Here is a 24,784-nt window from a genome sequence, read left to right on the forward strand (position 1 = left end):
AATCAAATCAAAACTTTAAAAATCATCACATATACATGAATGTTCCTTCCAGCTAGCGGTCATTACCGCTTATTTGTAAGTTCTAGTAACGCACGCGCCGATATACTTTCCTTGCCGTTTTATGTTATCGTGCGGTAATCATCATTTATTGCTTTTTGTTTTCGACTATCAACATTTTAAGTGGGCCAGTAATACAGAAGACATTATAGATAACACGGCGGTGAGAACTTATTCTAAAAGCGTTGTAAGTATATTTAATATAGAATTTTTCAACTTTTATTATATTATCAACCGGTTTAATATTACGCAGTTTATGACGATCCTAGTGTCTGTCAGATAAAAAGCGGGAAAACAAACAACGTCAAACGGCGCTTTTAACGCTTTTTAACATTTCAACATTTTTGCAGCTTTGCGGATCGAAAACAAACTCGGTAGTCGAGCATTTCATTTCTTTCGTTTTGTTGAGAAAAGTCTAAGATTTATATAGATTTTGAAAAAAATATATTGACCGGTAAAATAGTATCGCATTTTATTTCTAGATAAATAATTTCCGCAAAGGGCAACTTTTGGAACAAAGCATGTTAAGATATACTACTTCAGACAAAATCAGAAATGCAAACATACCTGCAGGCAGTTACACGATCTGTCAATACTTTTTGGACAAATTTTAAGTTACTGAATTATCAAATGATTTTTACATAATTTTGATTGTCATAAAAATGCACTAGTTAAGGGGATAGGTTAATAAATAATGTTTCTGCAAGGAAAACAAATTAGTAACCCTCCCCCCACCCCCACCCCTCCCTCTCAATCATTTTTCGCTCATTTTAATTCAAAACAGATTTATAATTAAATGTCAGTTTTTGAAGAAAAAAAAAAACTATGGACCCGTTTCTACAAATTCATTGATTATTATGTCTTAATCACGTATTTGACGTCGTGGGAACGAAATAAACCCATTAAATAAATTCGATAATACACTAGTGTAATCAAGCTTTGACGTTGGTCGAATTTACTTGGTCTTTAATAAGTAAAGAAAGAAGTTTTTATGTTTCAGCAGGAAAAGCTTACATGTGATAAAAAGAATATTACATTTGTGTTTTTCCACATTGATTTTATTAAACTCGTTGAATAAAATTGATATAACGCTCGGCAGAGCCTCGCATTTAATTATATTTTATTAAAATGGTTTGATAAATTCAATATGAAAAGACACTCATATAATATCCTCTATTTATTTCTGCTAGAATCACAGTGATTCAGTAAGTATAGGTTAATAAATGGGAGAGCGGTGCCTTTGAGTGATAATGGCCCTGGCAAGGTGATAATAGCCCGAGGGCTTTAGCCCGAGGGCTATTATCTTCTTCCAGGGCCATTATCACTCAAAGGCACCGCTCTCCCATGTATTTACCTGTTTATTACATGTTTACCTATAATATAGTAAGAAATGTTGTTTTTTTTTGTGTCATTTTTATGGGTACTTGCATCTTCTGGCACAATAAATTTCAGCTTTTCAGTTTCTATATTATTTGTATAAGAGTCTTTTACTGTATGAAATCAAATACCTGGATAGTTGTACTTTCTTGCTTATTGCATAATTTAGGGATAAAATACGATATTTCACGAAGAATACACGATGTTACGCTCAAGATGATAAAATAAAACGGAAATATTCGCTGTTTTACCTCCACGTAACGCCATGACGTCATTTCTGTTTACAGACGTTAATTTCCCGCGCTAACGCCAGGGCCATTATCGATAATGGCCCCGGGGCTTATTATGATAATGTGATAATGCATGACGCAATGCGATAATGGGAGAATTTTCAACACAAATTTGTTACTATTTATAGGTACTCATGTAATAAAACACTAGTAATCGCCTCTTACAATCATTAAAGGGTAAGACTGAGGTTCCAATTGTTTTTATATACAAATTGTTCAAGAGCCACATGAAATATTTACAAGTATATACACAAATACACATTAACTGACTGGGCCAAATTTTCTTACAGGCAGGCCTCAAGTTTATGTAATGAACTTAGTTGAAGGCACGTCCATTAACTAAGACTATCTTACTTTGTGGATCAGAACCTCCGTTGTCAAGTGATTATCGTCGCTGACGTCGAGCCACATGCCCCTCATTGATGTGGGTTTGAAACCTTGCATTGGGTTGTAGAATTAATCATGTGTGAAAACCATCCAACTAGTTAACGCAAGATCAGTGTTTTTACACAGTCGCCCCCATTCCTGAAACAATGTCCAGGCCCCGTGTTCACAAAGCAGTTTTCGGTCTCAGCTGAGTTTGAGCTTGAAATTTTAATATCAATTTCACTAAAACTTCAAGACTTAATTCCAACTGAAACTGACCATCAATACTGAAAAGTCATTTGAAAATATTATTAACTTAAAATTTAGTTTTAAACATACTATTTAGATATAAATGACAATTATTACATGAGTACCTATAAACAGTAACAAATTTGTGCTGAAAATTCTCCCATTATCGCATTGCGTCATGCATTATCACATTATCATAATAAGCCCCGGGGCCATAAACGATAATGGCCCTGGCGTTAACGCGGGAAATTAACGTCCGTAAACAGGAATGACGTCATGACGTTTCATGAAGGTGCGAAAGCGAATATTTCAATTTTTAGTTTTATTATCTTGAGCGTAACGTAACGATTTTATACAGTATATAGTGTCGTATACATAAAATATAGCAACTGAAAAGTTGAAAATTATTATGCCAGGAGATGCCAATACTCATAAAAATGACACACTAAACTTTTCTTACTATATTATAGGTAAACATGTAATAAACAGGGAAATACATGGGACAGCGGTGCCTTTGAGTGATAATGGCCCTGGAAGAAGATAATAGCCCTCGGGCTATTATCGCCTTGCCAGGGCCATTATCACTCAAAGGCACCGCTCTCCCATACATTAACCTATACATAAAGTTTCATTATCAAACTCAGCTGAGACCGAAAATATTTTGTGAACGCATCTTGGTGTTTCCTGTATAATTAATATTGGGAAAATTTCCACATGATCTGAATTATGTCAGTGTGACTACATTCTATAAAACACTACACGGAATATTTTTGCAGAAATGAATGTTTCGACGGATGCAAACCACTATAAAAATAATCAACCGGTATTCGATAATAAAACCATCAATTTCAGTCACATATCCTCAGCCCCCAGTCCCAATAAGTTAGGATCACGAGTTAACAGTTCAAAACTTTTCGTCTGTTAATTCTATGGCAAATAAGAGAAATATAATACGTGTGTCATTACTGTGTTCAACATTAGTTTTGCTGTTACTTTTCACAGGCAAGTTCCCGTCTTTTAATCACTCTAAATATTGCATAGATCAAAGAAATCAAATTGAAAACATGCGAAAAATGATTAAAAATATATTTTATTTGAAGTTTAAAGCATTGCACATGTACATTCACAAGTTTTAAAACACTTAAGTTCAGCACATCCTTGTATAATTGTCAGCTTCTCTATTTATCGTATGACTTGAAACATGACTGCTATTTCTCGGCAGTTGTTTTAAGTCAGCTATGACATCGAAAATCACAGATCGAATTTTAACTTCAAAATTGTTCAGGTCGTAGACAAGCATTCAGTGTACACCCAGGTTTACAATAATAGACCGACATTAAATGTAGACCAGGACTGCAGACGTAGATCAACGTTCAAAATTCTTCACGTCATATATCGACATTCAATGTAGACCCATGTCTGCATCGTAGACCGACATTTAATTTAGACCCGAAACTGCAATCGTATATACATTCAAAATTCTTCATGTCCTAGATCGAAATTCAATGTAGTTCCGGTTCTGAAACGATCGACATTCAATGTAGACCAAGGTCTGTAATCGTAGATCGACATTCAATATAGATCCGGGCCTGCAATCATAAGTCAACATCCAAAATAGCCAGGCCGTAGAGCGACATTCAATTTTCAAAAGTTTTTCAGATCACAGATCGATATTCAATGTAGACTAAGGTCTACAACAGCAGACAAAACATTAAAAAAGAGTTTAGGTCGTAGATCTGCATTCGATAAAGTCCAAGTAGTAGTGCAACATTCGAAATTGTTCAGGTCTTAGATCAATATTCACTGCAGGCCGAGGTCTGCAATCGTAGATCAACATACGAAAAACCCTGGTGATAGATCGTCATTCTTCGCAAAAGTAAAGGACGTAGATCAACATTAAAAAATGTCTAGGATGTAGATCGACATTTAAAAAAAAATCAACTTGGGTCAAGACTCGATATTCCAAAAAAAAATCACGTCGTATATCGACATTCGAAAACGTCCATGACGTAGATCAACATTCAACATTCAAAAACTATTCATGCCACAGATCGATATTCAATGCAGACACAGGTCTTCAGTCGCAGACCAACATTAAAAAAAGTTAAGGTCATCGATCAGCATTCGAGACGAGCCATGGTAGTTCGACATTCGAAATTGTGCAGGTCTTGGATCAACATTCACTGCAGACCGAGATCAACATTCAACAATGTCTAGCTCGTAAATCAACATTCGAAAAAGTCAAGGTCGTAGATCGACTATTGAAAAAGTCAAGGTCGTAAATCAACATTCCGATATGTCTAGGTCGTAGGTCGACATTAAAAATATCACGTCATAGGTCGACATTCGAAAACGTCCAGGACGTAGGTCAACATTCAAAAAACTTTAGAGCGTAGACCGACATTCGAGAGTGCCCAAGTTGAAGATCGACATTCGAAGTTCAGCTCATAGATCAACATTCAATGCAGAACCAGTTCTGCAATTATCAACATGAAAAAATATTCTTTGTCGTAGGTCGACATTAGAAAATGTAAAGGTCGATCATCGACATTCAAAAAAATTTCACGTCGTAGAAAACGTTAAGGACGTAGATCAACACTCAAAAAAAGCTTAGGCCGAAGACCGAAAATCGAGAATGTACATGTTGAAGGTCGACATTCGAAGTTCAGCTCATAGATCGACATTCAAAAAAGACAGAGGTCTACAATAATTATTATAGATCATCAAAATCAAGGTTGTAGATCGACCTTCGAAATATTGTCCAGCTAACAGATCAACATTAAAAAGGTCTGGGTTGTAGATCAACATTCAAAATAGTTCAGGTCGTAGATCAATATTTAAAGAAGAATCGAGTCTGCAATCGCGGATCAACATTCAAAATAGTCTAGGTCGTAGATCGATATAGCTTGGAGATCAATATTCAATGACGATGCGGGTCTGCAATCGTAGATCAACATGCAAAAATATCTAGGTTCCAGATCGACATTCGAAAAAGGCCAGGTCGTGGATCAACATTCGAAATGGTTCAGTCCAAAGATCAGCATTAAAGGTAGACCTGGATCTTCAATTGTAAATCAACGGGTCGTAGATCGAAATTCATTATAGACCTGGCTGTTGAACAAGCGTGAGTTTGTATAATTTCATATACAGTGTCATATATATAGATATGATTATTATTTTTTGGAAATAAATCAATATTAACTCCCTGGGGCCGAAATGCGACTATAGGCGTTATATTTTCTGCCCCTGTAGACTATACGCGCGTTATCAGGACTCCCCAGGACGGCGATTGACAAGTATAGTCGCGGCACCGAGATCATGATGATTGCGATAAGTACTTGTTAATTTTTGATAATCTTGACAAAAGCAAAATTTCTTTGCATACTGGCTATTATTTCTTTGATGTAATAATTACTAGTTGTGCTAATAATTAGTTCCCTTGTTAAAATAAATGTCTGTAACTATGCGGTAATGTAAATGAAATAAAAAGACGATTTCCGCTGTGTTTCGTTCATACTGGATTTCAAAAGAGTAAAATAATGTCGTCGGCCAGAGATCTTTCTTAAAATGATGAAAATATTTATTCATTATCATGCTGATTCTGAAATATCAGTTCCGTCGGATGATGATTCCGACGATGCGATTCCATTATCAGATAAATGAATGGTCGGAAAATGTTAAGTTTTAGAAGGCTGAAATATTGGTACACTTACATTACATACGATACAAATGGATAAAAAATAACACAACAAAGCATGTTTCATAAAATAAAAAAAGTATATGTAAATAAACGCATGTTTGTAACTTTAATAATTATTCAAAGATGGATGTAAATATTACAACTTAACTGTCTAAGCGCGTGACACACAACATTTGTGTACATGTTTAGAAATAGGTTATACATCAAAATAAACCACTGATATTCACACAAAAACGGGTGTAAATTTATGTAATGCTGATGTAAATATTCAGTGTTAATGATGCATTTCTATTTATGGGAATTTAATGTTCAAATATCTATTAAACGCAGTAGGTGTGTTAAAATTATGAATATTTCGAAGTGAAAATTTCAATGTATATTTCAGTTTACACCCAAGTTAATCATGTTTCCCTGCATGATTTCAACTGACTGTATGCGAGTGTGATTATGATAAGGTTAGATAATGTTTTCGACGTCAGGTGGTAATTCTTATCCCACCGCAGCAGGTATGTTACGATATCGGCCTCAGGGAGTTAAATGAAGTTTTACATAATATCAAATATTATATTAAAGATATTACCCCCTTTAACATATTACATCACACGTAATGTTGCTTATTATTTTGCCGGAAGCATAGAAGGCGCAAAAAAGTTAAAAGCAGAAAAATGACTTTGCAATGTTCTTATTTCCGAATTCTCAGCAAAACTTCTAAAAACAGCGAAATCATAAATACTTGCGGGGCACTAATTTTCGGTGACTTCGTGGTTGGATCAATCAACGAAATTAAATCCCGACGAACAAGTAGATTTTCCATTCATTGTATTGTCAAAATTTGGAATCTACGAATTCATATACCCATAAAAAGCCGTTCTGGCCAAAACCATGAAGTTTCATGCCAAACAAGATAAATACATTTACAGTAGACCGCTTTTGTTTTGTTCTTGTATATTCTCCGAAATTAAAAAGAGTTACAAGACATGAAAAATTCTTTAATACAAATGAGGACATTGAAATTACACAATGGCGAAAATGACAAGCAAAAGGTCAGAGAATATACTAAAACAACAGAGATAACGATAATAAATAGACAAGATCTCAATGACAAATAAGCAATATAAGGACTTATCCTCCTTTAAAATTTTATCTTTGAGAGAACAAGAGCTGTCACTATTGGTGACAAATGCCCCCGAGGCATGCCCAAGAATGCTACAGTTGTCTGCACAAAAACGCACATCATTTCGTGACCTTGATCTTGACCTAAGGGACCCGGGTCATAAGCGTGACACACCTTCTCAATCGGGTTAACATTTGTGTCAAATTACGACCCGGGTCATAAGCTTGACACACCTTCTCAATATGGTTAACATTTGTGTCAAATTATTTTCAAATCCCTTGATAAACGGCAGAGTTATTGACCAGACAAGAAACACCATTGGCCATGGAGCTAGGGGTATATGTCTTGCGCATGACACGTCATCTCAATATAGGGAACATTTATGCCAAGTAATTTTAAAATTCCTTCATCAATGGCAGAGTTATGGACCGGACAAGAAACAGACCATGTTAACCTTAAACCTCTATGTGTGACCTTGACCTTAGAGCTAGGGGTCTGGATCTTGCGCATGACACGTCGTCTCATTGTGGGGAACATTTATGCCAAGTAATTTCAAAATCTCTTCATCAATGGCAGAGTTATGGACCGGACACGAAACAGACCCTGTTAACCTTTGACTTCTAAGTGTGACCTTGATCTTGGAGCTAGGGGTCTGGGTCTTGCGCACGACACGTCGTCCCATTATGGTAAACATTTATGCCAAGTTATTTCAAAATCCCTTTGTGGATGGCAGAGTTATGGACCGGACACGAAACAGACCCTGTTAACCTGCTAAGTGTGACCTTGATCTTGGAGCTAGGGGTCTGGATCTTGCGCACGACATGTCGTCTCATTATGGTGAACATTTATGCCAAGTTATTTCAAAATCCCTTTATGGATGGCAGAGTTACAGCCCGGACAAGAATTTACACGGACGGACGGATGCACGCACGCACATACATACACACGGACGGACGGACAGTGCGATTTTAATATGCCCGCCATCGGGGGCATAAAAAATCCACTCTCACATTGTGCTGCTGATTAGATACAGCAAAATGATCAGTAAATGGAATTTAAACACAGTCCTTAAAACAAGCCAACCTGTTACAAAAATGGCCTTCTACTTGGGTTTGGACTATTTCCATTTTTCAAAAATTAATAGAATCAGATTTTGAAGCAGTTAACTCTAAAACTCAAGATATCCTAATTAATAACAAAGTCAGTAACAAAATCCTATTGAAAATATTTTGTAAGGAAGAATAATTACACCTATATATACAATCAATAAGAGCTCAATTATAGGCCTTGACTAATCGGATTATTTATGTGGGTTGCAGGCGCTAAAGTGACGTTTATTAAGGTATTACGTTCGAAGTCGAAGATCATATGAGGTCAAGGTCATTTATGTATAGGTCTGTGTGTAAGTCTTTCCACAAGGTTTGTTGAGTGTGAGTATGAACTAAACTGGTTTTTTTTTATGTGGGTTGCAGGACAACAATATTGTTTACTAAGGTTTTAAGTTTGATGGTGAAGGTCAAATCAGGGTCAATGTCATTTATATATAGGTCAGTTTGCAGGTCCTGCCACAAGGATTGCCGAGTGTGAGTATGAACTAAACGTGATTATTTATTTGGACTGTATGACCAAACTTAATGTTTCTTAAGATTTTAAGTTTGAAGGTGAAGGTGAAGGTCATATGAGTGTCAAGGTTTATTTATATATCGTTCAGTTTACAGGTCTCGCCACAAGGATAGTTGAGAGTGAGTATGAACTAAACTGTGTCGTTAACAAAAATGTTTATTAAAGTTTTAATGTTGACTGTGAAGGTCGTATGAGGTAAGGTCATTTACATATAAGTCAGTTTGTAGGTCTAGTCACAAGGATAGTTGAGTGGGAGTATGAACTAAATCGGGTCATTAATATGGGTTGTAGGTGTTAAAATGTTGTTTATTAAGGTTTTAATGTTGGAGGTGAATATCATATATGGTCAAGATCGTTTATACATAGGTCAGTTTGTAGGTCTTGCCACAAGATTTGTTTGGTGTGAGTATGAACTAAACGTGGGCTGTAGGACAAAAATATTGTTTATTAATGTTTTAAGTTTGAAGGTGAAGGTCATACGAGGATCAAGGTCATTTATATATAAGTCAGTTTGTAGGTCTTGCCACAAGAATTGTTGAGTGTGAGTATGAACTTAGCGTGGGCTGTAGGACAAAAAATATTGTTTATTAATGTTTTCAGCCCAAAAAAATTGTTTATTAATGTTTTAAGTTTGAAGGTGAAGGTCATACGAGGATCAAGGTCCTTTATATATAGGTCAGTTTGTAGGTCTTGCCACAAGAATTGTTGAGTGTGAGTATGAATTTAGCGTGGGCTGTAGGACAAAAATATTGTTTATTAATGTTTTAAGTTTGAAAGTGAAGGTCATACAAGGATCAAGGTCATTTATATATAAGTCAGTTTGTAGGTCTTGCCGCAAGGAATGAACTAAATCGGCTCATTAATGTGGGTTGTAGGCAAAACGGTCAAATATCGGACAAACGAACGGACAGTTTAATCGCTTTGTGCACGGGGGCATACAAAATAAAACAAAAATTTCCCTCGCTCGCTCAATCTGTTTTTTGAAATAAATATCCGAAAACCTTTTAATCAATGTGAAGTGGACTTAAGGAATTGGAAAATGAAATTTCTGTAGCAGAATCTGGGCTTGTATCAGATAAGGAGCTCGTATGTTATGAATATTCCTGACAAGTGAAAATCTTGTGACGTACAGACGACGGGTTCGCTGGCAGTGGGGGTCGCTCCAATGCCCCGTCCTGTCGAATTACGCCAACTCGGCTAGGTCTTGTAACTGGGGAATGGGTAGATACAGAAAGATGAGATATGTCACATTCACATCCGGAAAAACCTTTGAGGAGAGTCTAGGCGTCCAGTTACCGAAACGTTTCCTTTTGTTTAAGGGAAGCAACATAATTATAATATTTAATTATATAATTAAAAGCTATATTTGAAATTGATTTATTTTCAAATGGCATTATATATAAGCAACATATAATATTGAATAATATGTTAAAAGCTATATTTAAAATTGATTTATTTTAAATGGCATTATTTTGAATAGCAAATAAAATTTGAAACTAAAGAAAAAATGTTTGCTATACTCTACAGAAAATTATTAATAAAATCTGTATAGAAGACCTTTATCAAATTATACGCAGACCAGATGCAGCAGCACACTTTCTGGCTGCGAAACATGTAGTAGTGAGGTCGAGATCCATGCTCCTCCAACAAATCATTTACTAACATTGGGACGGGTGCTTTACATCTAGCACGACAAAAACTACAGAAGCTTCTGGAAATGGAGCGTCTTCTTTTGGAGTCGTCCACGTGGGTTTACCGGTGGCGACTATATATAAGGTTTCAAACAAACAAATATACAAACGTAAACTTGAACAACTGTAATACTGCGGATCTGATCTTCAATGAATTCCGATCTACTAAAATACTCGATCTTTCTAAATGCACAGCGTTAACAGGAGATGATTTTAATCAGATTGATCTACGACCTGGATATTTTTATTAGCATTCCAATTCTGAACGTGTAAAAACTGAATGTTTATCTGCGACCTGGACTTTTTCGAATATTGATCACCGAGCTGAACAATTTCGAATGCTGATTTACGACCTGAACTTTGCCGATTTGTTAATCTCCGATTGTAGACCTGGGTCTACATTGAATGTTAACTTACGATTGACCTACGACCTGAACAATTTCGAATGTAGATCAACGATCTGGATTTTTCGAACGTCGCTCTAAGACCTAAATGTTGATCCATGATTGCAGACCCGGGTCTACATTGAAAGTTGATCTCCGAGCTGAACAATGTCGAGCGTGGATCCACGACCTGGATTATTATTGATCTAAGACGTAGCCTGGTCTACATTGAATGTCGATCTACGACCTGGAATTTTCGAATGTTGATCTACGACCTAGACATTTTCGAATGTCCATCTACGACCTAGACATTTTCGAATGTCCATTTACGACCTGAACATTTTTTAACGTCAATCTACGACATGGACTTTTTCGATGTTGATCGATAACTTGCAAATCTTCGTTTGAATGTCGATCTAAGACCTAGACATTTTGAATGTCGATCTACGACCTGCGCTAAATTGACTGTTGATCTACCACATGAACATTTTTTAATGTTGATGTTCGACCTGGACATTTTTGAATGTCTATCTACGACGTCGACATTTTCGATGTTGATCGACAACCTTCACATCTTCGAATGTTGATCTACGACTTAGACATTTGTGATTGCTGATCTATGACCCGGACATTTTTGAATGTTGATGTACGATCTGGACATTTTAAAATGTCGATCTACGACGTGGACTTTTTCGAAGTTGATTGACAACCTTCAAATCTTCGAATGTCAGTCTAAGAGCTAAGCATTTTGAAATTTGATCTACGACCTTGATTAAATTGACTGTTGATCTACGACCTGGACATTTTTTAATGTTGACATACGATCTAAACATTTTTGAAAGTCGCTCTACGATATGGACTTTTTCGAAGTTGATCGACAAGCAGCACATTTTCGAATGTCAATCTAAGACCTAGACATTTTCGAATGTCGATTTACGACCTTGACGTTTTCAAATGTATATCTACGACCTGGGTCTTTTCGAATGTCGACCTACGGCCTGACATTTTTCGAATATCGATCTACGACGTGAACTATTTTGAATATCAATCTACTTCTTGGACTTTTTTCGAAATGTCGATCTATGGCCATAACATGTTTGAATGTTGATCTGCAACCTGCACTTTCTTGAATGCTGATCTACGACCTAGACTTTTTGAATGCTGATCTATGATTATAGACCTGGAACTGCAATGACTGTTGATCTAATGTCTGAACAATATCAAAAGTCGATATAGACTTCTAATACTGATCTACGACCAAGACATTTTTGTGCCCCCCCATGAGAGGTGGGGGCATATAGATTTGGTCTTGTCCGTGCGTGCGTCCGTCCGTCCGTCCGTGCATTCGTCCGTCCGTCCTTCCGTCCGTCCGGCCGAAATTCGTAACGCGCCTAGCTCGAAAAGTATTTGATACAAATTGATGAAACCTTGCACGAGTGTTTATCATGATATGAACTTGCGCACTTACTATTTTTCGTCTGGCTCCGCCCCCTATTTTTAGAGTTATGGCCCCTGAAATAGTCAAAAATGCACATTTTCACCTTGTGACACGCCTAGCTCAAAAAGTGTTTGATATAGATTCATGAAACCTTGCATGAGTCTTAATCATGATATGAACTTGCGCACCTCCTATTTTTCATTTGGGTCGGCCCCCTATTTTCAGAGTTATGGCCCCTGAAATAGTCAAAAATGCACATTTTCACCATGTGACATGCCTAGCTCAAAAAGTATTTGATATAGATTCATGAAAAACTTGCATGAGTCTTAATCATGATATGAACTTGCGCACCTCCTATTTTTCATTTGGGTCCGCCCCTATTTTTAGAGTTATGGCCCCTGAAATAGTCAAAAATACACATTTTCACCTTGTGATGCACCTAGCTCAAAAAGTATTTAATATAAATGGTTGAAAACTTGCATAAGCCTTTATCATGATATAAACTTGCACACCTCTAATTTTTTGGCTGGCTCCACCACCTATTTTTAAAGTTATGGCCCCTCAATTAGTAAAAAAATGCACTTTTTCACCTAATTATATGCCTAGCTCAAAAAGTATCAGATGTAAATTCAGGAAACCTTGCTGGAGTCTTTATCGTGATGTGAACTTGCACACTTGGCATTCCTCTTGAAAATCTTAGCTCTTATTACAGAGTTATGGCCCGTGAAATAACCAAAACAGTGGATTTTTTGTTTGTGATGCTCATAGCTCAACAAGAGGGCCATGATGGCCCTATATCGCTCACCTGTTACCATTGCACTTGAGGACAAGAAGGTCCTCAGAAAAAATATCTAAGTCCAAAGGACATTAACAACAAAGGGAAGAAATTTAACCAAAAAGAAAAAAAAATTCTTACAAGGTACAGATATGTCAAAATACAGCTACAAATTGGAGGTACCATCCATGTTGTACCACAGAAAAGTGGTCTCGGTTTTTCCCTACGGCCAATAATAAAAAAGTTACTAAAAATAAGCTATTTATAGTAACGTAAAAGGGAAGTAATTAAAAAAAAATATTGTAAGTGAAGAAAAGGAGGATCTGCCGAATAAATCTGTTGACATAAATGAAATTTCAGATCAGTATCTTCATTAGTTACGAAGATATACCCATTTTAATTTGAAATAAAGGGAGGTAATTTGACATAAAATCAGTCCATAGTTATCTACCCTGATTGGCTCAGTCCTACTAATGACAATAATGAAATTTCAAATAAGTACTATAAGTACTTACTGATATAAATCCATTTTGATTACTATCAGGGGAGGTAATCAGATATAAAATAACTTTGAACCTACGCTTGGATCTGATTTGTCATGGAATCAAAGAATTATTGTTGTTGAAGTTATTTTGGAAGTTTGTATCAAATAAAACCATAAATGAAGTCTCTATATGGCTGCAAAAGCCAAAATAGCCAATTTTGGACCTTTAAGGGGCCATAACTCTGGAACCCATAAAGAAATCTGGCCAGTTCAAGAAAAGAACCAAGATCTTGTGGTGATACAAGTTGTGTGCAAGTTTGGTTATAATCGAATCATAAATGTAGCTGCTACTGTGCAGACAAGGTCAAAATAGCTAATTTTGGCCCTTTCAGGGGCCATAACTCTGGAACCCATAACGGAATCTCAACAGTTCAAGAAAGGAACCAAGATCTTATGGTGATACAAGTTGTATGCCAGTTTGGTAAAAATCAAATCATAAATAAAGCTGCTACTGTGCAGACAAGGTCAAAATAGCTAATTTTGGCCCTTTCAGGGGCCATAACTCTGGAACCCATAATGGAATCTGGCCAGTTCAAGAAAGGAACCGAGATCTTATGGTGATACAAGTTGTGTCAAAGTTTGGTAAAAATCAAATCATAAATGAAGCTGCTATTGTGCAGACAAGGTCAAAATAGCTAATTTTGGCCCTTTCAGGGGCCATAACTCTGGAACCCATAAGCGGATCTGGCCAGTTCAAGAAAGGAACCGAGATCTTATGGTGATACAAGTTGTATGCAAGTTTGGTTAAAATAAAATCATAAATTAAACCTCTATCGTGCAGACAAGAAATTGTGGACGGACGGACGGACGGACGGACGGACGACGGACGAAGGGCGATCACAAAAGCTCACCCTGTCACTACGTGACAGGTGAGCTAAAAAGTAAAGGGCCTAGAATAATGAATCCTTTTCATAAAATGATTGTTGAGGCTATACCCCATTAAGACTGCAAACATTTGAATTATTGGCCCTCATTTATGACAAATGTACCAGTGGGGGGCACACCCTGTGTCCTACAGACACATTTTAGTTGAATATTGATCTGCGAATGAACCCCGAGTCTACATTAAATTTATCGATCTATGACAATTTTGAAAACTGAATGTCGATCTACGACTTGGACCTTTTTGGATGTCGATTTATGACCCAGACATTTTGGGATGTTTATCTGTAATTGCAGACCCGGGTACACAGAATGTAGATTTAAGATTGAAAACACGGGTCTACATTGTCGTTCTACGACTGCAGACACAGGTCCACATTGAATGTCGATATTCGACCTGAAAAGTTTTGAATGTTGATCTAAGATTGCAGTCCAATGGCGATATTGAATGTCCATCTACGACTGCAGACCTGGATCTACACTGAATGCCGATCACGAATAATAGAGATAGAGTAAAAGTGCATCAAAACTAACCTGATCTTTAAGTAAAAGGGGGATACTTCATGAAATATTAGTGAGAGACTTGTGACCATTGTGCCATATGACGTGTGTAATAGACCTGACCAATTTCGAAAATGAGTGTCGGATCTAAGATTGTCGATTTCATAGCCAGCTACACACAACTAGTGCTCACTCTATATCAAAATGATTTCATTTATACATGTATATAAAATATCCATCTTTCCTAGTTGAGAAGAGAAGCTTGCTCTATCAAACGGATGTAAATAATACGGAGTTATGAACTTTTATCATGTTAGGATGATAATGTTCGCTTTATATAAAAAATGGTGTAAATTACATGAAAAATCAATACATATGTACATTATCGTAGGATGCTGTCATCTGCTTTACAAATTTCAATTCATGAAGAAAACAAAACATGGCAAGTTTAAGGCGAAAGTCATAACTGAATTTCAAAAAATTTTAATTTTGTAATGTACACCTTGAATTTAATAATATGTACACGATATATGGTTTACTGAAATCCCCACTTTGCCTTCAGTTCCTCCATAGTAACTGTCCTTGGTTTGGAACCAACAGAGGCATATAGACCAAACTTGGCAGTTGGTTTAAAATCTCCCACATACCTTGGATCTGCCGGCTCACTAGCTGGTTGCCATCTATGAAGTAAAAAGGTAATTAAAAGACGAAAATTGTATTTCGAAGGTAAGAAAATTTAATTTGAATTCAAAGGTACATGCTTGTAATTCAAAAGGCAGAGAAATCCTTATTCGTTGAAAAATGAAGAATTAATACGAATGATATGTCTTGCGAACCTTGTCACTATACTCAGGCTGTACTGTTCTGGACACAACATTCAATAAAAACATGCTGAAATTTGGCATATAACTTTCTTACGAGTAATAACTTCTGAAAATAAAAAAATGCCTTAAAATAGAATAACTTTACATAACCTTACTCAAAAATCATTACGATTACCAAATAGCTGTTAACAAAAAGTAAAGAAAAAATTGAGAGCAATCAAATTGCAGAATCGTTCCCGTTTCTACCCTAGCAATCAATGTATGCACAACGTATGTTGTTACCAAATCAAAATGAGAATTTGTACATGAAAAGTTTGCAGAGTTTGAGAAATGGTACTCAAGGAGAACTGCTAAAGTTTTTTACAATTTATAGTCCTGCTTATGTTGTTGTTTACAGTTGTTTTCACTGCTGTGTACATTGTCATTTCGTTTGTTGATGTACGATTGTTTACACTGTTATTTATACGGTCATTCGTCTGTTGCTTTACGACAGTTTATCCTGGTGTATATGGTTGTTCATATTGTTGTCTATGTTGTTGTTTTTACGATTGTTCATACACTTTTTAAAGACGTCTATAAAAATGTTCCTAGGCCTACTGTTATTCTTCATATACTGGTGTACAATGCATTTTTTATTGCTGTGTATAATGTTGTTTTAACGGTGTATGATTGTCTAAATTGATATTATACTGTTGTTTGTATTACTGCCGCTTGCTGGTTAGATTACTGTTGTTAATTGCTAACTTACCTTGTATCGCAACTTATTCGAACAAGATCTGTTAAATTTGCCGTAGACATATGAACAGTGCTGAAAGAGAACAAGCACAACAATGTGTTTACCCCAGTCATTGCACGGTTCCCAGCGTATGCATAATACTATAACGTTATGACTTTCAGTAGATTCAAACTTTCAAACACGCATAATTTGATGAAAATATATAAGAAAGTAAAAATAAAATCAAGGCAAAACAAAGTCTTCCGGTAAAAAAAACAGTTAATGCAGCTCGGACCAATGAACGTATAAATATTTTCTATTTTCTCATAAACAGGTATCTTCCACACAGTAATAGACACTTATCAACTGCGGATCCAAGACTTTGGTTTAGGGGAGGTGTAGAGTTTCTAAGAGAGTCCGAGTGTATGCTCCCTGGAAACACTTTAGGCAAGTATACCTCAAATGGTATAATCTGACTATGTTTGACATAATCTGAGCATGGAAAATACCTTTTTAAAGTGCATCCATTCCCAAACTTCATTAATTACAATACTACTGATGAAAAGTTTGCGAGCAAAGCGATTCCAAAATTTTGACTGAAATCACTGAGGCCTCAAGTTCAGGCTATCAAAAATATATGCTTGTATGATATTACTAGCGCCAACTCTGTCCCCTCCCCTGGATCCGCCTTTGAATATCACAACATTTTCCTCATATGTTTAGTGGGTTAAGGAGATAGGTTACCTTAATATTTGTACGTGTGCATGCCAAACGGAGACGTTTACGACAAAACTAAATGTGTTTGTATATCCATTCTTCGGAAAAACAAGAGGGTCATTGACCCTAAAGCGCTAACCTGTGTACAAGGCTTCAAGTGTGTTTGTATAAGTACAGAGTCAGATTTCTTCTATGTTAGCCTATATTATATACATGTCACACACACTTTTGGACCTAGGGCAATAATTTGAACAATTATGGTAGACATTACAAATCTGATATCACACGCCAAATATCAAGGCTCTAGCTATAAATGATTCAGAGAAGACTTTCAAACTTATATAAAAGCCTTTAGTAAGCACATGTCAGACACAAGGGCCTGGCCATTTTTTTTATCTTAGGGCAATAATTTTCATAAGTATGGTAGGGAGTCAAACCCTTATATCACATGCCAAATATCAAAGCTCCAGAGAAAAGGTTTTTAAAGTCCGATAGCTGCATGAAAACCTATTTTTAACCAAAAAGACCCGTATGTTTCATGAACTGGAATCATTTGAACAACTTTGAAAGAGGGCTACCCAGAGATCATTTGTGTAATCCATTCAATGGTTTTGGAGGAGATGTTGTTTATTGTTGATGAAAAGTGACCACGCCCTCTGGCGGCCAATTTTTTTTTTTTTTTTTGACAAATCAGAAAAAATTGAACAATATTTGTAGAAGGTCAAACAAGAACCATTTGTGTAAAATTATTTCAAAATCGGGCTAGCAGTTTTACACTTAAAAGATTTTTAAACTTTTCACTATATACATATAACGAAAAGTAACCACGCCCTCTGGCGGCCATGTTTTTGACGAATCAAAATCATTTGAACAATCTTGGTAGAGGGTCAAACAAGGACCATTTGTGTGAAATTACTTTAAAATCGGGCCAGCAGTTTAACACAAGAAGATTTTTTTTTTAATTGCCACTATACATATAGGGAAAAGTAACCATGCCCCTTGGTGGCCATAATTTTTGACAAATCGGTATAATTAGAACAATCTTGGTAAAGGGTGACATAAGGATCATTTGTGTGAAATTATTTCAAAATCGGACCATTGGTTTAGGAGGAGATGTCGTTTGAAGATTTTTCTATTTTAAGCTCTGGCTGCCCCTATGTGCAGCCAAGTGGAACTGTTAGAGGACCATCCATGCCAAGTTTTCATCAAAATCAATTCAGTGGTTTTGGAGGAGATGTCTTTTAAACAAAATTGTTGACAACGGACTGACAGAGGACGCATGACGGGCACAGTGTGATCACAATTAATATTTTGCTTCTTTTATGTAGTTATATTGAAATATTATGCGGAATGTAAGAAAATGGATGATGGTTACTGATGTTATTGGGAATATAGTTCGATGAAAGGTTACTTATTACGGCCATTTTCAAATAAAATTGGGATTTGTAATACCTATTTTTCAGTTTCCGTTGAGAATTTGTTACTTATATACTAAAACTAAGCTCTAAAATTGTTCCAATTTCAGTAGAAAATTGTGGTTTCTTGAATTAATTGATGTTACCATGGAAACGAAGCCCGTGACATATATATCTAAATGTAAAATTCAGAAGCGATGACACTGGTCTATTTAAGGAACACAGCTTCGACTTTTTATTTGTATTTCAACAATATCCATGAGAATAATAGTAGCATGCAGAACGATTTTTCCATAAAAAATGACGGACGAGGGGTACTGCTGTAGGTCTTCTAAGCTGTGGTTTTGTTTAAATAAATACAAATAACACGAAAACATTACTTATGTTAGAAATAAGATGTTTTAAAGCTACATTAACAAGAAAGATGGTTTTATTTAATATCTTTTTATAAGAAATTACGTTAAAAAGCAAGATATAAGCTTTTAAACAGCTCTGTTGCCATGGTTACTTTAAACTTTAAGAAAAATAAGATACCATGTAAAGTGCTTGGTATTTTGCTAATAATATTACACAAATGTTCCATTTTGGTATTAACAGAATGGCACAGAAGCCGTCGAAAAATCCGTTTTAATACAAAGTTGTTTAAAAATGAGAGAAAATGCGTTACCATGGAAACACGAGCCCCGCGACATATACATTTAAAGTTTATATTAGAAAGCTAACGCGCATACTAGTAAAATTATCAATTATGCAGACTTCTACGGATAACAATGAAACCGAAATACACTGAAAAGTGTTGAATATCCGTATTTTCCTTCTTCTTTCAATATAAAATACTTTTGGGGGATCATGTACTTCAAACCTGGATAAAAACTGTACTTGAAGGGACAAAGATAAACAAAATTGAGATTGTAGCAGTTAAAACATTAAATTACACGAAATACAAAAAATTGCTGAGGTTTAAATAATTTGAATTTACCCTGGTAACAAGGTAACCTACCTCCTTAACGTAAAACGGTACTGAAATAAAATGCGAAGGTAGGTGACGATGTGTATTGTGTACAGTGCAATAGCAAAACATTAAAAATTTATTTCAATTACTAAACATAAATATTAAGTACGATGCGTATCAATAATGTGCGTCATACTTCATTCCAAATATAAGGACATCTCCCGCTTCATATTTAGTTGTCTTCCACTGACCGCCAAACTGGTATGTTATATCGAATGGATCAGTTGTAAACCATCCAGAGCCTGTAATTATAAATAGAGGATATTACATGAGTGTCTTTTCATATTGAATTTATTAAACGAGTTGAATAAAATAATAAAATGCGAGGCTCAAATGTAATATTCTTTTTATCACATGTTAGCTTTTGCTGTCGAAACATAAAAACATTCTACTTTCTTTAACTATTATAAACAAGTCAATTTGACCAACGTCTCCTATACTAAAAACGACGACGACGTCAAAGCTTTATTACACTAGTGTATTATCATTTTTATATAATGGCTTTGTTACACTCCCGCGACGTCAAATATGTGATAAATTAGAATATGAATTTTTGTTTCTAAAATATTTTAAAAATTCCAAATCAAGAAAAAAGATGACCGCGTCGGGAATCGAACCCCGGACCGCCGCGGCAATAAAGACATTTTCCCGCCGTCATAACCAATAGCGCTATAGCTGAAGTAGTGAATAATGACTTCAAAATATAGATATATATAATCGAGACAGTTTACCTGGAGCAAAAGCGTGACAAACGCTTTTCAATTTTCATAGTAAAAAGTAGTAAAAACAGCAATTTCTCATGTGTTTCCGTAACATAAAGTTTGTCAGTAATTAAGTTTTAAAGCCTTCCTCAGAAATATGGCATTTATTTCAAGATATCTAAAAAAAACTTTTTTTTGTTGTCGAACGATCTGTAGGCATGCCGCTTTAAATATATGTATGAAACACTTAACAATGAATGGTAACAATTCTGCTTAGTATAAACTAGACAAGTATAGACAAATACAAAAAAAAGGAGAGTAACGTACAATGATGTTTCATTGAGATCCACAAAGCCGTTCTTGACTAGAAGTCATTTAAAGGTGTTTCTATTTTTAGCTCCAGCAAAACGTCCCTATTTGAAAAATCTGGGAACATGTTTAGCATCTAAGGAATTTACAATCATAACTCTATATAAACCAAGCCTGATGAGGACCCATCAAGCGGTTCCTGATTTCTGTTTTTAGCTCTAGCGGCCCCTAAAAGGGTCCGAGCCCCCCCCCCCCCCAAACGCCCCATATAAGAACAAACACCTTACAGTGATGCTACAAACCAGGTTTGATGAAGATAAGTCGAATGATTTATGAGAATTTATGAGAATAAGTCCTTTAAAAGTATTTCTATTTTTATCTTTAGCGTCCCCATTGGAACAAATTTGGGAGAGGACCTTGTGATCAAACTGGGTGAAAATTTCTACCTTTAGTTTTTGCGGCTCCTTAAAGGGGCTGAGCACCCCCATTTGATGCTACAGTCAAAGTTTAAAGTAAATCCATTAAGCACTTCATGAGAAGAAATTGTTTAAAGGTATTTCTATTTTTAGCTCTAGTGACCCCTAAAAGAGGCAGAGAGCCCACATTTGAACAAAACTGGAGATGACTTCAGAACGACCATACAAATCATGCTTGATGAAGATCCATAAAGCGGATCAACAGAAGAAGTTGCTAGAAGGTATTCAGTAGTCCAAGTGTCCCTATTTGAATAAAATTGGGAGAAACCCTTGCAATGATACTACAGTCCAAGCCAAATGAAGATCGAACAAGTGGTTCATGTAAAAAGTTGTCAAAAGGTATTACTATTTTTAGCTCCAGCGGCCACTAAAATTGACCAAGTGTCCAAACTGGAATAAATTTTGGAGAGGATCTTATAATGATGCTACAGATCCAGTCTGATGACGATCCATCAAGAGTGGTTCATGAGAAAAAGTCGATCTTTAGCTCTAGCGGCTCCTAAAAGAGACCGACCGTTTTGCATCTGAACAAAATTGCGAATGGACCTTATGATAATGCTACAGACATAGTTTGAGAAAGATCCATCAAACGGTTAATGAAAAGAAGTCATTTTGAGGGTTTTTCTGTTTTTAGTCGTAGTGGCCCCTTGAAAGGGCTAAGTGTGACCCGCTTTGAATAGAACTGAGTGAGGACCTTATAATGATGTTACAGACAAAGTTTAATGAAGTTTCACCAAGCCTTTAATTAGTAGAAGTCGTTTAAAGACATTTCTATCTTAAGCTTCAGTAGCCAAAGGAAACAAACTCCCCCATTCGAATACATTTTAAAGAGAACCTTATAATGATGCTACATACTTAGCTTGATGAAGATCCACCAAATGTTTCATGAGAACAGACCGTTCAAAAGTATTTCTATTTTAAGCTCTAGCTGCCTCTAAAAAGAACCTATTTGAACATAATTGGTAGATCCAGACCAAATTTTGATGAAGATCTATCGGGTAATGGAAAGAATTCTTTTAGAGGTATTTCTATTGTCACCTTTAACGGCCCCTTAAATGGTCAATCGGAACAATTTAAACAAACTTGAGTGAGGACATTGCTAGGACGCTACAGACCAAGTTCGGTGTGTTATTCTGACAGGTAGTTTCAGAGGGGGCGATGTTTATGTAAATTCTTGAACAAAAAACTACTTTTTAGGATCCGCCTGTATTTTAACGTAGAACGTAACGTAGTGTGAACATGGCACTTCATGAGCTGTTTATTCATGATTTTTATTTTAGAAATGCTGTGTCACGGCCGAATATTTATTAATGCGCCACTGTTTACACTCTTTCGAACTGGGTGTTAGGAAAAAGTTCGTCGATAACCGTGAATGTAGGGATAACGCATGTTTTTTCGTGTTATAACATCTGCATATATTTCAGGAGTCATATCAACGATTTCAGGAAGTGTCGATCGGTATGTTTTTTTTTTTTAATATCTCAGAGAATTCATAATAATCTTGGAAGCATGTCAATACGTTGAAAACGATTCGAATTCAAAATAACTCGAATGTTAAATAATTATTATCCCCAACCTATTCGAGAAATATTTCAGATAGTATCATCAAACCTCAAATAATTATTTCTTAGCACATGATCTTTGTCCATACGTTGTATTATCTCCCTTGACCCGATAAAAGCAGAGTTTTCCCCTTGATTTGGTAAAAAAATGAAAATGCTTACAATTCCAAAAGTCTGTTAATAAGAATCACCAAACCTCAAATAATGATTAATTAGCACATGACACTTATCCCCCTTGACCCAGTATAAGCAGAGTTCCACCCCCCCCCCCCCCCCCCCCCATTTGGTAAACAACTGAGATTTTTTTTTTGTATCTAAGTAACCTATTGATGATTCTTCGTGAATCTTTACAAAAATCGAGGGTTGCTCGCAAAACTGTTGTAACTGTGACTTTTGCCAAAAAATGACATTTAGCGATTTTTAGCTCAACAAGCAAATTCGATGAATTGGTATCCCCCGCCGAAAGGGTTTGTGGTGAGGAATGGCAAAAAGATATATCCAGCAAAAAGTGAAAGGATGTTAATAAGAAGCAAATAATTTCATTAGTCAAAATCAATTTAACAGAAAACAAATGTTTAATTAAAGAGTATATAATAAATGTATGATACTTTGATCCTGACTAAAGAATTTATTTTGAATGGGATATGCTTACTGTAATAAGCTTAGCTTTTAAAATTAAATGCAGTTAATTGAAATATGAGCTTGAAGTTTAACTGGAACGAAATATTGTCTTCGAGAGGCTTGGCACAAGGTGTTGCTGTTTAACATGTACATTTGAACTTAAAAGGACAGTTTCCTTAAGAGAACACAGGTAAGATATCTTGAACATGGCTGAGGGCAAGGTTTGTGCAGTCACAACTTAACATGTTGAAGGTTTGAACATTTGAAAAAAACTAGAGCTATCACTAAAGGTGATGAATGTACCCCCGCATGCACTGACACAGTACATTGCAATTTGACGCACACAAGATTGCATAATTATGTGGACTTATGTATATAGAATGTATGTATACAGTATAGTTACAAAAAACAAAGTCCCATAACTATGCAGAATATTTATCTAAAAGAATGTAACATGCACCATGCACAACTAGGGTTGGTACTGATCACTTGTGTGGAGTTTCTTTAAATTGTGTGTAAGGGTTTGGTAGATTAGACACGCACAAGATTGCATATGCAGACTGTATGTACATAGTACGTTAACAAGAAACAAAGTCCCATAACTCTGCAATTTTTGTCGCTGAAAGAACCTAACATGCCCCATGCACAACTACTGTTGTCACTGATCACTTGTGCGAAGTTTCATTAAATTGTGTCAAGGGGATGAGGAGAGATGGTGCGCACAAGATTGTGACTATGTATATAGTATAGTAACAAAAAACAAAGTCCCATAACTCTGCAAATTTTTTTCTGAAAGAACCTTACATGCCCCATGCACAACTACTGTTGTTACTGATCACTTGTGTGAAGTTTCATTAAATTGTGTCAAGGGGATGAGGAGAGATGGTGCGCACAAGATTGTGTCTATGTATATATAGTATAGTAACAAAAAAAACAAAGTCCCATAACTCTGCAATTTTTTTTTCTAAAAGAACCTAACATGCCTGAAGCACAACTACTGTTGGTACTGATCACTTGTGTGAAGTTTCATTAAATTGTGTTAAGGGGATGAGGAGAGATGGTGCGCATAAGATTGTGTCTATGTATATAGTATAGTAACAAAAAAACAAAGTCCCATAACTCCGCAAATTTTTTTTCTAAAAGAATCTAACATGCCCCATGCACAACTACTGTTGGTACTGATCACTTGTGTGAAGTTTCATTAAATTCTGTCAAGGGGATAAGGAGAGATGGTGCGCACAAGATTGCGTCTACCGACAGATGGACAGACGGACAGACAGACAGACGGACAGACAGACAGACAGACAACCTGAAACCAGTATACCCCCCTTACAACTTTGTTGTCGGGGGGTACAAAAAAAAAAGGAATGGAAATATATATATGCATATATACATATATGTATATATTTTTTTTTTAGGGGGTGGGGGTTAAGGGGAACGGG

At 36.0% G+C, this 24,784-nt stretch overlaps 1 protein-coding gene across 6 annotated transcripts in view; it reads right to left on the bottom strand.

Annotated features, from left to right (window-relative positions):
- Window positions 1-3,411: 3,411 nt before the first annotated feature.
- The window catches only part of LOC123551431 (uncharacterized), a 111,809-nt gene continuing 90,436 nt past the window's right edge, over window positions 3,412-24,784 (bottom strand). For all 6 annotated transcript variants that reach the window (XM_053540915.1, XM_045340366.2, XM_053540914.1 and 3 more), the window contains 3 exons: window positions 19,810-19,915; window positions 16,563-16,622; window positions 3,412-15,670 (listed from right to left, as the gene is read on the bottom strand). In XM_053540915.1, the coding sequence (XP_053396890.1) occupies window positions 15,526-15,670; window positions 16,563-16,622; window positions 19,810-19,915 (311 nt within the window). In that variant the 3' untranslated portion in view covers window positions 3,412-15,525. The remainder of the gene's footprint in view (window positions 15,671-16,562; window positions 16,623-19,809; window positions 19,916-24,784) is intronic.

Source organism: Mercenaria mercenaria, chromosome 4 (assembly GCF_021730395.1).
Source record: "Mercenaria mercenaria strain notata chromosome 4, MADL_Memer_1, whole genome shotgun sequence".
Classification (NCBI taxonomy): domain Eukaryota; kingdom Metazoa; phylum Mollusca; class Bivalvia; order Venerida; family Veneridae; genus Mercenaria; species Mercenaria mercenaria.